A 14811-nucleotide genomic window follows, 5' to 3' on the forward strand; every position below is an offset into this window, starting at 1 on the left:
TGTTAAAACGATCACACGCAGCTGCTTTAGCTAGTTGTTAAAACGATGGCGGGAAATGGTTTCCTAATGGTGCAGCCATCGATGAACAGAGAGCACCTGAGCCTCGTCGTGCCCCGTAGTACTGCCTCACACCTCCAACTAACACTTTTTACCTGCTTCTTCCATTTCAGGTTGGGTGGGGGGGGTCACCGTCTCCAGTCCATCACAGGGACACAGAGACAAACACTGTCTCATTCACACCTAGGGACAATTTAGAGTCACCAATCAGCCTAACATGCATGTTTCTGGTCTGTGGGAGGAAACCCTGAAGTACCCGGAGAAAACCCACGCATGCACGGAGAGAACATGCAAACTCCACCGAGAAAGGCCTCGGACCAGGATATGAGCCGGGGACCTTCTCACTGAGTGGCAACAGCTCTACCAACTGAGCCACCGTGCCGCCCACTGAACAAACCAGACAAATGAAACCTTTGCACCTTTTTAGTTCACGAGCAGCCAGTTTTAGAACCATTATGAGCGAAATGAATCTGAACGACTCGTCTGAAAAGAAAGAAGTGACAAACTGGGGCAGCTTGGTTCAGACTTGGAACTGAAAACGTTGCGTAGAAAAAGACGACGGATGTGAGCGTCACACGAGCCAGATACGACCCAGATGATCAGAACCTGGTCCATCTGTGTACGAGTCATCGGGCTCCTGTGGCGATCACGATCCCTCCATCAGGACTTCCTAGAACCTGGCTGGATGTTCCCTGAGAGTTCTGTCAGATAGGCCATCATCGGCATGAGCATGAAGTACCTCCAAATCAAAGGTCACAGAGTGGCGCAGCTGCTGGAAACCCAACAGACCCAAACATTTAGCACCGAGTCAGTTACAGGATCAGAGCTTTTATGTTTTACACAAATAAACTCGAGCGCCACTTTTGAGTTTCTGGTTGAGCAGTGCTTGCAGTGGTCGTCGGACCCAACCACTGATCATACAATCCTCAGGTTTGGGGTGGGGGGGGATACATTCCAAACAATTATTCCGTCTTTAAAATACAAAAATACAGAAAAAACCACATGGGTCCGTCATTGGCTTGAACTCCTTCCAGAAGAGAGAAATACAGACTTGACTGCTCGGAGGAGCAGGTGAAGTGAGGAGTGTCTACAGTTCGTCTCTCGCCTGCCTCATCACGAAGCTGTGCAGGCTCTCCAAGTCCCGCCCGCCGTGGTGCTCCTCGCCCTGCTCTCCGGCCCGGAAAATAATCAGGGTGGGGTAACCTCGCACCTGGGGACAAATACAGGACAGATCAATAAACAATAAAGCAAACGGGCTGAAGAATCAGTAAGTCTCTGAATCACTAAACTTCATGAATACATTTCATTTGTTTACTCTTTAGGTCGTAGTGAACAACCAAAGCTGAGCAGAAAATAAAAAATTAATCCGATCAGGTGTTTGTGATGATAGTGGTTTTTATTGTTTCATAACTACTGCCTGCAAGTGATGCATTCAAGGACAGTCTGGAAATTCTAGCAAGCAAAAAAATAAGGTTACGGTTACGCTCGCCTTGCTCCGTTATGAGAAACCAAATCATGACCATGATTATTTGGATCAGTAACTGGTAAATATTTGCCAAGTTTGAACATTTCTACTTGATACCTTCCAGTATTTTTCCATAAATAATTCCCATAAGATTAATTTAAATGTAAACTACCGGATAAAAAATAAAAACTACTTCAACTATAATAAGGGCCCAATGAATATATATAAATATTTTAATGTTTTATGATGCATGGGCACCAGTGACCCGAAAAGGAAGAAGCGGGTAACGACGTCTTATGATGCAGCTGTTATGTTTAAAAACGTTTTATGTGGTGGATAAATAAGAAATATTTACAACAACCCAGCAACAAGTGTTCCAGTTTAATTTACAACCATAGAATCTTTAGTAAACTCACTTCTGTCTTGTTTTTATGAAGAGTTCATGAACACCAGGTCACGTCTTTCCAACAAAGTTCAGTGAGGTCATCTGGACGACTTCTTTGTTTCGTTGAGACGTTTCGTCTTTCATCCAAAGGACTTCATCTTTTATTTTTATCTGGATTATTGAGCATGAACTTTATTGTTTTGAACCACTTTGGCTACGGCTGCCTCAGAGGAGTCGACGGGGGAGAGGGCGGGCCCCAGGAACCATCTTATCACCATCAAACTGGTTGGTCCACTATGTGAGTGTCCTGCTTGTGGGACTCTGTTGCGGCTCCTCAGACTGATGAAGTCCTTTGGATGAAGGACAAATGTCTCAACAAAAAAATAACCCATCCAGAGGACCTGACTGAACTTTGTTGGATTTTTTTTTTACCTGGATTATTGATCATGAACTTTGATCTCGTGTCTTTAATTGAATCAGTTAAGCACCGACAAAACTTACAACTTGTTTTTCCAAACAGATTTCAGTTCTGCCCTCATCGCCGTCTAATTTCCTCCTAAACCAAACGACCTTAAAGTTTACAATGTCAAGTTAAAACGACAGACATCATTTGGGTCAGTACAGAACGTGTGTGTGAGTCCGACTTTACGTTACCACTAAAACCCTCGGAGGATTAGCGGATGCTTTCATCACGTTACACAATCCAAGCTGCTGCAGCTTCTCAGTCTGTTGCATCCAATTAAAGCAGCTGCGTTGTTTTTTTTAACGACGGAGAAATAAAACCCGTCACAGCTGACGATGAGCAGTATAACCCACTTCATCAGGCGAAATCAACAGCACCATTACTTACAGAGTACTTGTTGCAGAGCGTGCGCTCCACCGTGCAGTCCACTTTGGCGATCTTCACATCGGTGAGACCAGGAAAGTCCTTCTGGGAAAGGTCCTCCCAGGTCGGCGCCAGGTTCTTGCAGTGGCCGCACCTGCAGCGGGAGAACACGGAGTTGAATCCGTCGCCTCATCAGTCGTTTCCTGAATCACTGAACTGTAATTTTTCTATCAAATCTGTCGTCCCTCGTGGATTTATTACAATTTATTAATGTAATGACTAATGTTTGTTTATACTTTAACAGCATCTGTCAAAATAAACTTCTAGTTTTAAAAGAATTGTACAAGATCAGTAAAAACCTTTAAATCAGGGATAACTAGTTTTTGACGCGACAGTAGATTGACCGGTGTTTGACTCGTACCACGGAGCGTAGAATTTGATGAAGGTGAAGCCTTTAGCGACCGTTTCGTCAAAGTTGCTCTCAGTCAGGACCAACACGCTGGACTGCAGGAAAAGGAAAGAAACGTCAAAAACTTTATGCATCAAACTTCACTTTTCGTGATGACTGCGTCGTTTCTGCGCTGGAGGCTGAAAACTGGAATAATTAAAATATGACAGGGTGGCCCTTAATATGAATTTTAAATACAGTCGTGGAAAATATGTTTTTGCATAATCTTGACTAAAACAACCAGATTGTTTCATTTAACAATTCTAGACTTTAAATTTCCAATTCCTCTGTTTGGCCCATAAAGATTTTTATTTTAAATAAAGTGGTGTCAGATATTTCTACTTCACGCAAACGTAAAACAACAATGAAACTATTTAACTTGGTAAACAAAAATGGCTTCAACTCTGTCAATTGTAACCTATAATCTGGTGTGGTAGTAGCTGAGGGTCCTCCCCAACACACACTCCGATCGCTTGAGATCTTCATTTAAAGCTTTAATGAAATTCTCCAAGGGATGCTGGTGTCATTACCCGTTCGGTGCCAGAGTTAGAAAAGCTCGAGTCCGTAACACAAACCGAAGACGGCATCGCCTCGAACAGTGAACTCACAGCTTAAAGAAGAAGAAACGGCTGATTTTTAAAGAATAAAAAACATTTTAAATGTTGAATTAGGATGGAAAATGCTCTGGTTTATTTTTTAAAAAATTGTAAAGTTTTTAGAGATGGGGACTTCATTTTTTAAAGCTTCATCCAGTTTTTAAAGACTAGTGAACAAATAACTCTGAAAAATCTGCTCTGTGTGATAAAACAATAAAATATATATTTTTAATGGCCACACCACGTTGGATGCCGTCTCTCTGTGGGTTGTTCAGGTACTCATTTCTTGTCCCGAGGCAACAAAAGTTTTTGTTTGGAAGGTACGCGCCCGTTTGTGCACAGACCTTTACTTCCTCTTGGGCTGGCTCATCCGTCGGGATCTCGTTTGCTTTTTGTTCTTCGGCTGCTTCGTGCTCGTGCTCCTCTGTCAGCGCAACCTTCAGCTGGTTGTCCACAAACTCCTTGAAGGAGTCCAGATCTCTCTTTCCTTTGTACTGCTCTTTCTGCAGAAGAGCCAAAAACATTTTTTAAATGAGGAGACATGTTGAATTTAACAGGGGTTTATTTGAAACCCTGTACCTTGTGTCCGTTATGGAAGAAGACAAGTGTGGGATATCCCCTCACGCCGTTCTCAGAGCAGACCTCGTAGTGCTGCGTGCAGTCCACCTGGGCCGCAGGTAAATAAACGTGTTATCAGAGAGGACTGACGCCAGTGCAAACACTGAAACCAAATGGTTTAATAACTCGAGTGTAAACATCCTGCTGTGGCAGAGAACAGGAGAAACTGAGCCAACGTTGGGTTCCAGATCAGAGTTCTGCTCAGGGATGTCCAAAGCCCGGCTCCGGAGCCAAACAAACGAGGTCTCACTAACATTTAGCTAAATCAGGCAGCTACGTGACAACACAGAGGTGGATTCAAGTTGATTAAACTCAACGTCATTCGTTGTCCATGTCAGCACACCTGACAAAAAAAAACCTGCTTCTGGATCCCTTTAAAGATTGTTTACGAACCTGAGAGTTAATAATCAGCTTCAGCTTTTATGATTTCCAGGTGACATGAGGCCCTCAGGTTGTTAAAGGCATCATTTTATTGAGACCTGCCCTGTATGGCCTATATTTGATAAGAAGCCAGTTTATTGTGCAAGAGGTTAAATAAGACCGTATTTTCTGCCATAAACGTCGCATCAGTCCAAATATGTCTAATAAAGTGGAAAAATCTATAAATATGTCGCATCTATTATGCGTCACCATTGACAACCTGGAAATGTGGGCTGGTGTGCCAAAAGGGAGCGTGCACGAGAGGACTTTAACAAGAATTTAACAAGATTAACACTTAAAAACAATTATTTGTTTGCTCAAAATTATAGCAAAGGTGTGTCTCAGTCTAATTTTCCTTAATAAATGCACTTTAATGGTTAAATCAGCTGCGTTTCAAAAGCCGATACACGGAAACACAAACGCGCAGAGGATGACTCGCTACGCATTTTTTCTAAATTTAACAAGATAACCACCTAAAAACAAATATTTGTTTGCTCGACTTTATAGTAAAGGTGCATCTCAGTTGAACTTTTACTTAATAAATGCACTTTAATGGTCAATTTAGCTGCATTTCACCGGGAGGCGACGCAGCGAAATGAAGCTGATTTGACGGTTGCTTCAGGCAGACGACAGTGGCAGGCTATGGCAAGCCGATTGTGTCATTAATAGTCACTTTTACCTATTGAATGATACAACACCATGCCTTACTACTCAAGTGCCATCTAGCGGCTGAACATGGTAGTGTTCAATATTTTCAGTCAGAATGAATGAAAACGGTCTTATCTCAGCCAAAAGTTGGTTTATAAATAAATATGGAAAAATCTATTAATACGTCGCTTCACGGCATGCAAATTATGCAAAAAAACGCAACTTATACAGTGAAAAATACGGTATTAAATTAAAATTTTTACTGAAAGTATTTTAATGTCGGCAAATTGGATATTTAGGCAGATTTCTTGAAGTACTCCAGTTTTCTCCCACAGACCAAAAACTTGCATGTTAGATTAACTGGCAACTCTTGACTGTAAAGGACGTCTCATTTGTCTGATGGACTGGGGACATGTCCAGGGTGTACCCAACACTTCACCCAATGGAGCAGATAAAGAAAATGAATGAATGGATGAAATTCAAACGCTCGGCCGAGCTCACATATCTAACAATCTAATCGACGAGAAAAGTTGAAGCTACTGAAGTCATGACACGTCCTGCCCAACCAAACACGTTAGTAAACCCTAAAGAACTTGAATCGGTGTTAAAGACCAAAACTAACAACTACCGTTTGGTTTGTTGCTCAGACGTCAGATTACAGTAAACAGAATTATCATCTGGCAGAATCATCCCAATCTGAGGGGCCCACCTTTCCAATCTTTACGTCGTCAGCGTGCTCGAAGGTGGTGGCGAGCTGTTCCCACGTCGGTGCCATGGCTTTGCAGTGACCACACCACGGCGCAAAGAACTTAATAAAATGAGCACCTGAATGAGAAAACACAGAAAATGTGAATAAACAGGAAAACGATACAATACTGTGGATAATTAAAAAATTAAAAGTTCAGATTCTTTTATTTTTACATGTCTCTACTTCCACTGCTGCATGCAGCAGATTACAGCGGGTTTATTAAGCTGCTGTTGCCCAGACATGAAGGTGGGACCTATAAACACTCGTAAAATACACTGTCAACCTTTTTTCATAAGGACTGTCATTTCACAGAGACTTATCGTGACAGATGTTTTTTTTTTTTTTTTTGCGTCATCGCCCGACAGCCCAAAAACCTGGGACCTGCGCACGGTTCTTCAACCAGAGGGAGGTATTCAAATGAAAGCAATGAAAAACTGAAACAACATTCAAATGGGAAACAAAAGCAAAACTAGCCGCCTGTAAAAGATGCAAAGCCGAGTCATCCATTAACTTGGATTGCAGCTGAACCTTGGTGCATGTTTTACCTTTGGATACGTGCTCCTTAAAGTTCTGGGCAGTGAGCTCATACATGCCCTGTTTGGGCTCCGGGGCTTTAGGAGGCTCCAGTTCGCTCTCTGATTCCTGCAGGGCATCAACAACAAACATGAGCAGCACTCTCATTATAAATCATGATGGAAGACCTGAGCTGCTCAGTGGGTGGAGGACCCTCACCGCAGGCTCCTCCTGGAGTGTCTTCAGCATCCATGTCTCCAGAGACTGCAGATCTCTGGGACCCTGGTACTTAATTGCCTCTTGTTCTGGCTTAAACAACTTTAGTCTGCACACAGGATCACGAACAGAAAGGAGAAAAGAAACTACGGTTTGTAGCTAAAGTCAGCAACAAGAAAAGACTGTAACAGAATATTTAACTAAATGAGGGTTAATATGTTGCCTGTGTCAATCATTACAGAAAACAAGTTTATTCCATGTTGTATAGTGTTTTACTCCAAACGCTGCAGGAAATGTACCACTTCTCTCAAGTCCGAACCTTTTTTTAACTCCAATTTTAGCTGTGTATAAAATATAAAAAGTTACAATCAAATAGTGATTTGTGCTGCATTTACAAAGTGCTGAAAGCTTCTTCCTGCAAAATGGCAACTTGAGCTACACTAATAAATGCTCATTTGAAAAAATAAAATAAATCAAGCTTTCAGTTTCGTATCCAAACAAGCAGTAGTCGTTGCCCCGCAGGTTTGATTACTTACGTAGGGTAGCCTCGAACGCCGTGCACGTTGGAGCAGAACTTGGTGTCCTGGACGCAGTCTACTTTTACCACGTATACCGGCGGGTCGTCCATGCCGTTATATTTGTCTGCCAGTTCATTCCAGGCAGGCTGCAATCTCTGGCAATGGCCGCACCTGGACAGAACAGCCGAAAGACACGATTGAATCCCGTCTGTAGAACCCCAGTGTTGCAAAGATTTATGTGTTTTTTTTAAGCTTTGCTAGTACAAAACAAGGTTCTAACACAAATTCTATCTCCAAATTACGTAGGCTACTCACATTTTTTACCAGTTTTCTTGAGGCTGAGCTACTTTGCGATGCCATACAGCATTAAAATTATTATACCTGCAAATAACTTATCTAAAGACAAATGAACATCAAAAGGGGATATGGGTTGTAAACCTGGACATTAGGTCAAACAATTGTATTGTAAAAGACACGGCGACCTAAAAAAAGCTGAAAGAGCCTGCACTAAACTCAAAAACAAAAAGACTGATGGTTAAAACCTTAAATTTAAAGTTTGATGTGATGGATGAACCAAAAGCTGACGTCAAGATGAGCATATTCATCTTTTATGTGCAAAAATGCTCCGTTACTATAAGCACTTTTGAGAATATATGAATGTAATCTTTTAGAAAATGTAACATGGATAACAAACTGAGAACTATTTTTTTTAAGTTTTTTTTTTTTCCAGGCCTGGAAAAATTCAAACTAAATTCTATACTTTTCAAGACCGACTAGGAGCCCTTCCTGATACAACTTGGGCTCAAACCCACAACCTCAGGATTACAAGACCGTGGCACTGACCACTGAGCTACCGCATCTAATCCACTTAACCAGCTAAACCAGAAACACCAATCTGACCATCAGTGGATTCTGAACAATTAGTGATGGAAATGAGGTAAAAGGAAATGTATTTGTGGATCACAATGTTGAAACCGCTTTTAAATTATTGTGTTGTGTGAAATGCTTTGAACCAGTCACCTAAAGTAAGCAGGTGACAGTTTGGGGCTTCAGAGCCACAACAACCCATTCTTTGCAATCCTAAACTCAGATCTGAAAAATCTCATAGTAGCTTAAACACATCGTCATCAAAATTTGTTTTATTTTAACAAACCGTTGAATTTGTCTTGGGTAGGCAACGTGAACAGTCCGTTCTGCAGAACTCGTTTGCATAGACTGTGTTATATGGACCGCTCACCAAGTTAGCTTACCTGTTACTGTTTATCTGATGCAAAGATGATGCAAAACCCAACGTATTATAAGACTGACGAGAACGGCCATTCAATGTTTATTCATCGAGCGGTAAGAGAATGCGTTACTCCAGTGGTTTCAGTTGAGAGTTCTCCGCAAAACCCATAGACCTGGAGAAATATTGTTTTTTTGTGATTCCGTTCTATTTTCTGACCGTCGGCGCGTTCGTTCTGTACGTCCAAAATCCTCTCCGATGCTTTAAACTGACAGCGTGCCGACTGCCGTCCACTTCAGGTGAGACAAACCTTTTTGTTAATTTTTACTGAAGCTGCGTAAAGTGTCATTTTAATATCTAAAGGCAATTTTAACTGTTAAAAGTAATTAAACGACAGATCAAAGAAGTTTCTAAACAAACTGCTCATCTTCCTAATGGCAAAAATAAATAAAATGCAACATTTATATTTTGCACCTACTTTAAAAAATCTGAACTAATCATGATTAGAAAATTCGGATTAGACCATCCATTATTTTTACCCCGCGACATGTCAGCTGCTGAGGACTCTTCAGGGTCGGACAATTTAACAGCACCGTTGTGAGACAAATCAAATGACTGATATTAAAGTTGTTCAACATAAAGAGCCGTGACAACACCAAGGACCTCTGGGGGGACCGCGAACCTCACCTTGAAACCGCTGGTAGCTTCAGTCAATCAGTGCATGCCACGTAAGCGCAGCATCTCGATGTGTAACTTTAAATATTCTTCTTCCAGGGTTTAGAACATCGATGATAAACATGCTTTAGTGTCTACATAAGACAACTACCACGTGAAGAGTTTCATTAATAATCGTCAAAGCGAGAAAACCTAGTTTCAACTTAATTAGCTGCTGCTCGGCTATGCTAGTTAGCCGCTATGCTAACGGAGCCGCTTGAATGGAAGCAATGAGCTAGGAAGCTAACTAGCCTAGATGCTAACTATCCAACATGCCGGTAAACTCTTTTAACCATGTAACAAGAAGGATTTTTCAGTCTTTAGCGCTTATGAGGTCTACTTTAAACAATTAGATGTTGCTGTCAGTCGATTTAATTAATGTCGTTCAAAAATTAGTAGTTTTTTTCCACTTACCACGGAGCGTAAAACATGACAAAGTGGGGTGCAGTGGGCACCGCCTCGTTAAACATCTCTACTGTGTATGTGTGCTTGGCATGCTCATCTTCATCTACATCATCGTCGCAAAACACACCAGCAAACAGTAACGAAATGTAGAAAAAGCAGAATAAAAAAGGTCGACAAGTCGGTGCAGCAGCCATGGTGGTGCAAATCAGTACGGTGAAGAAGAGCGTCGCAGCTGGCGTGAAAGAGTTGACTTCCAACGGCCACGCCCCTTTGGTTCTGTAGTGTAAAGGTATAACTTATCCGGATGGGACGCGCGCTCTGTAGTTGGAGGTGCGCACGCAGTCGGGTTGTTGTTGAGATCTACGGCAGGACGCAAACGCTTTGCTACGCTTATGCTTGAAGTTCAACTAATTCAAGAAAACTTTATTGGAACGGAAATGTAACGCAAAGTGTTTTTGCTGTAGTTTACCGAGTAATTTAAAAATAAAATTAACATGAAAAACAAACGTTTTCGCCAATTTCTGTTTAAAAATTGAGAACCTAATCATGTATTATAGACAGGTAACGTATAAAAGTCAAAATAAATCAATTTGATTAAACCAAACCACATACAAAATGTCTTGAAATAATAATCAAAATAACTTATAGTGACAATTAAGTACTTTTACATAATTCACACTGCATTTAACTGCTTGCAGTCAGGTTCTATAGGATGCAACAGCAAACACCAACTACTCAATATCATTCTGCTAACACACCAACTTAGTCACTATTGAGTTTTACAGAGACAAATAAGGAATAGTAATTATAATAAATCTTATTTTCTTATTTTTTATTTATTCATATGTATTGTTTAAGGTCTCTGATGTTCTGTTAATCTTTTTAAACCAGCCTAAGCAGAGATATTTTTGAGCATTTCTGAAGGAGTTTTACAGAGTTTCCTTTAACTGGTGTGAACTTCTTTTTATTTACTCATTTTCAATCCTTAAAAACAAATAAGTAAACCCATCAAAAGTAATTAAATAAGCATAGAATTCAAAACACATTTAGGTATTTTTTTCAGCTCTGGCAGTGAGAGGAAAAGTTTTTTTTTTAGCAAACGGTCCAATGAGTTGTAGTTGAGTCCACCACCTTGGCAGGCAGTTTGTTTTCCTTCTCACCAATGTCGATTTTTTTGTGAAACAAACTGACAGCTCCAATTAAAACTGTCGGTGTAAATCTGTCAAGACATCAATAAAAGTTGATGTCAACAGATGAGTTAAGAAGCACACGATTACCTGTTCAAATGAATGCTCAGGTGGAACATCAGCGCACGTCAGGATGACTGATGTTTTTTAAGCGATGCTCACAGATGAGTCAGATTTGCCTCCTCATCATTGTAAATGATGCTTTAAAATTATGTCTCGTCTCATGGAAGTTTGAGCCGCGCGTAATGTGCTTATAAATCACGCATCTTTTCCCACAGAGTTGTGTGTTTGTGTGGGTCGGTTCACAAAACACAAAGTACCTGCTGGCCTGCTGAATTGACAGCTCTTTGGAAAATCCTCATCACTTCATCGTCCCTGGTTCACAGAAACAAATGAAGCCAAGTTTCTAATTGAACTTTTTTTTTAATCAGTTTTGCCCCAGACAGCAAGAAGAGAGAAGGAAGAAGTGACAGCACGGAAATATCCAGAGGCGTCACCTAGAACGTTCAAAACTAACCCAGATTCTCAGAGCAAACTAGTTCTTCAGTTTTGCCCATGCAGGGAATAAAACTGTCTAAAGGAAAATAAATATTATTGGAAAATGCCTCCCGTCTGAGATAGAAGATGCAAGAAATTATATGTGACTTCTGGATTTTAGTCCAATTCTTTCTCTTCAAGGAATTTCTGAAAAGTTGTCATCATTTGTTGAATTGGGCAAACAATGAACAAACTCTCTGCAGGCTGAAGATACCCAAATTATATTAAGTACTTGACTCCTGTTTGTGGTGCTCATCAAGATGGAGAGGAAGGTGTCTGGTTTGGGACCCTCAGGGTCTCCTCTCTGGTTTTTGTAGATGATGTTGCTATCTTTAGGCCTTGACCTTCAGGGTGCGCCGGGTCGGTTTCTCAGTCGAGTTTAAAATCAGCTCGTCTGAGGCCTGGGGTGTAAACCACATGATGATGGTGGAACGCTCCCTTCAGGTTGGAGAAGAGTCTGTCTCAGGCAGAGAAATTAAAACAACTTGGCGTCTTGTTCCCTTGTGACGATGGAGTCAGATTGATGGATCTGGACCTTATTTGAAGTAATGAGGATGCTGCTTCGGTTTGTCTTGGTGAAGAGGAGGCTTAGTCCAATCCAAACTTCAGCTATAATCACAAGGTGTGGATCATGACTCAAATAAGATGATCTTGGACTTTTTTATTATTTTTTTATTAAAAAATGTATTCATTTCATTAAAAAAAAATATGTATACAATCAAAAATAAAATGAAAGGCAGCAGAAGAAGAATAAATCTTATGATATCTGCCCCCATTTCCCCCAGAATATATTTAAACAAAAGTAATTTACACCAAAAAGCAAATTAAAAGAGATGACTTATGCTTCAAGAAGCTGGAATGAGCTTCACTCATATGGTGGTTCGTCTCAGCCTTAGAGAGAAGATGAGGTGCTCCATCATCTGGAGAAGCTTGGACTATGCCACTGCTCCTCTGCATCAGAAGGAGTCAGCTACAGGGGTTCAAAAATCTGATTAGGATTCTTCCTGGACGCCTCCCACACTGTAAAGATTAAATAGCTCATCTGGCCTGGGAACACCTTGGGATTACCCAAGAGGAGCTGGAGAGTGTCACTGGGGACAGAGGAGGTCTTGGTTTCCCACCTGGACCTGCTGCCTCCAGGTCCTGACCATGGATATGTGCAGAAACTGGATGGATGGCTGAATGTTTGTATAAATGAATGGTTGGATGGCTTCTGATGACTTTGGTTTGTTGACCTTATTCAGTGTAAAGCGTCTTAAGATAAAACGTTAACTTTTCTGCAACAATCCAGTGTGAACCATGAGTGGTGAGTGACTTTGCTGAAATGTGTCGAAGAAGCTGGAACCTAACTATCAAAGCTAAAAGAAACAATAGAGCTAAAAGCTAAAATGGAAAAAAAAGAACAACAACCACTGAAAGTAGCAAAACATGAGCTGGAGCAACAAACCTTAAGGAAAAGAATAATCCTTATTACAAAAACCTCTTTCTACCTCCTAAAACACAACCGAAAAACAATTTGTCATATAAAAGGTGTCTGTATAAAAGTACAAACTGTAAAAACAGCAGCCATTTTTAATAAAGTCCATTTTTTAATGACTGTATTTTTCACTCTATAAGTTGCACCTTTTTTGCAAGTTCGGCGACTTATACACCGAAGTGACTTATTTATGTTTTTTTCCATATTTATAATTCAATTTTTGGCTGCGATCTGACAATTTCATTCATTCTGACATGTAAAATATTGAACACTACCATTTTCAGCCACTAGAAGGTGGTCGACTAATATGGCAAGCCAAGTGTCTCATTAATAGGTAAAAGTGGCTATTAATGAGACACTTGGCTTGCCATACTGAACCACCTTCGTCTCACTCCAGAACTCCTGGAGCAAACGTCAAATCAGCTGCATTTCGCCGCGCCGTCCCGGAGAAATGCAGCTGATTTGACCATTAAAGTGCATCTATTAAGGAAAAGTTAAACTGAGACACAACTTTAATATAATTTTGAGCAAACAAATAATTGTTTTTAACTGTTAAAGTCCTCCCATGCATGCTCCCGCAGCCACCATTTGGCAGCCAATCAATTTTTGGCACAACACTGGTCCACATTTCCGGGTTATCAGCGGTGACGCATAATAGATGCGACTTATGTGGCGAAGCGACATATTTATGTTTTTTTTCCACTTTATTAGACATATTTGGACTGATGCGACTTATACAGTGGTGCTACATGTACGGCAGAAAGTATGGTAAATGACCACGTGTTGCAAATCAACAAACATGTACGCTACAAAATTTTGATTATGGATCTTTCAGGGTGCTGGAAAGCAGATTGAGTCTTTTTTGGTAGAAATGAGTCTCATATGTTGTCCGGACGTTTCACACACGCTGCAGACTGCAGGACAGTAATTCAAGAGACGTATTCTCACATTTGGAAACATTTTGCAGCCCAGCTGCAGCAGAGAGCAGGAAACATGCAAATGCACATTGTGTTTCGTTACATGGTTGACTAAACTTGTGCATCATGGAGATTGTTCCTGCGTTGTTTGCATCTGCGGTGTTAGCAAGAGACGAGCAGCAGAGTTTTTGCAATTCCTGCTTCTAATATTGGCCAACTGGAACTGGAACGTCACACAAAGTCTGGTTTGTTCGCTGCAGACGTTTGCTTTCTCTCAAACAGCCCCACGAGAAAACGTGTAGAAAATGTCAGGGCTGCGGTGCACGTGTGACACTACTTTTCTGGCACGTTTGTGCAGAAATAGGCTTTTTGAAATTATTTCCATGCTTCTCAGCTGTGCTAAACTAAGCAAATGTGGGCTCTAACCCCCATTTAAAAAAAAAAGACAGAAAAAAGTTCACATCACACTCAATCTAACTTTGGAAAAATAAGCAAAAACAGCGTGTCATAAGTCCTCGGATGTCATAATATGTCTACGAAACGTTTCAACACCTCCGTGTGTCGTGGAGTGAAACTGAGTGAAGCGTCAAACTTCATTTAATCCACATCGCAGGTGTTTCTGACCCTCATGGCTGCTCTCATTCAACTGGTTTGGTCCACCGTGCTGACACAAAGGCGTGGGCAAAACCTGAGCTCCCACCCATTAAAGTTTATTTTTAATTGTCCTAAAATGTCCCAAACCCCCACTCACTTCTCTCCACCCAAGTACACAGAGAGTTACAAAAAGAGTTGTTCATTCGGTGATTACTTTCCGTTCAGTGGTTCATGGGATATTTTACTAACGGTACATCAGAGCTCCCCCTCGGGGCTCTATAGTCACCATGGCGAACC

General features: G+C 41.0%; 1 protein-coding gene across 1 annotated transcript; it reads right to left on the reverse strand.

Annotated features, from left to right (window-relative positions):
- Window positions 1–492: 492 nt before the first annotated feature.
- txndc5 (thioredoxin domain containing 5) lies at window positions 493–10048 on the reverse strand. The gene is made up of 10 exons (XM_037694432.1): window positions 9812–10048; window positions 7477–7629; window positions 6944–7049; window positions 6757–6853; window positions 6173–6288; window positions 4357–4443; window positions 4122–4280; window positions 3155–3237; window positions 2758–2887; window positions 493–1267 (listed from the first exon to the last, which is right to left on the reverse strand). Exons 1-10 carry the CDS (start codon window positions 9994–9996, stop codon window positions 1145–1147), a joined length of 1239 nt encoding a protein of 412 aa, XP_037550360.1. The 5' UTR covers window positions 9997–10048; the 3' UTR covers window positions 493–1144.
- Window positions 10049–14811: the final 4763 nt, after the last annotated feature.

This window comes from Nematolebias whitei, chromosome 20 (genome assembly GCF_014905685.2).
Source record: "Nematolebias whitei isolate Nwh7 chromosome 20, NemWhi1, whole genome shotgun sequence".
NCBI lineage: Eukaryota > Metazoa > Chordata > Actinopteri > Cyprinodontiformes > Rivulidae > Nematolebias > Nematolebias whitei.

Coding starts and splice junctions, on each gene's coding strand:
- txndc5 (XM_037694432.1), bottom strand. CDS start 9,996: ATGGCTGCTGCACCGACTTGTCGACCTTTTTTATTCTGCTTTTTCTAC. Junction 6,854..6,943: donor CACTCCAGGAGGAGCCTGCG/GTGAGGGTCCTC, acceptor GATGCCCTGCAG/GAATCAGAGAGCGAACTGGA. Junction 3,238..4,121: donor CAGCCCAAGAGGAAGTAAAG/GTCTGTGCACAA, acceptor CTTTTCCTGCAG/TCCAGCGTGTTGGTCCTGAC.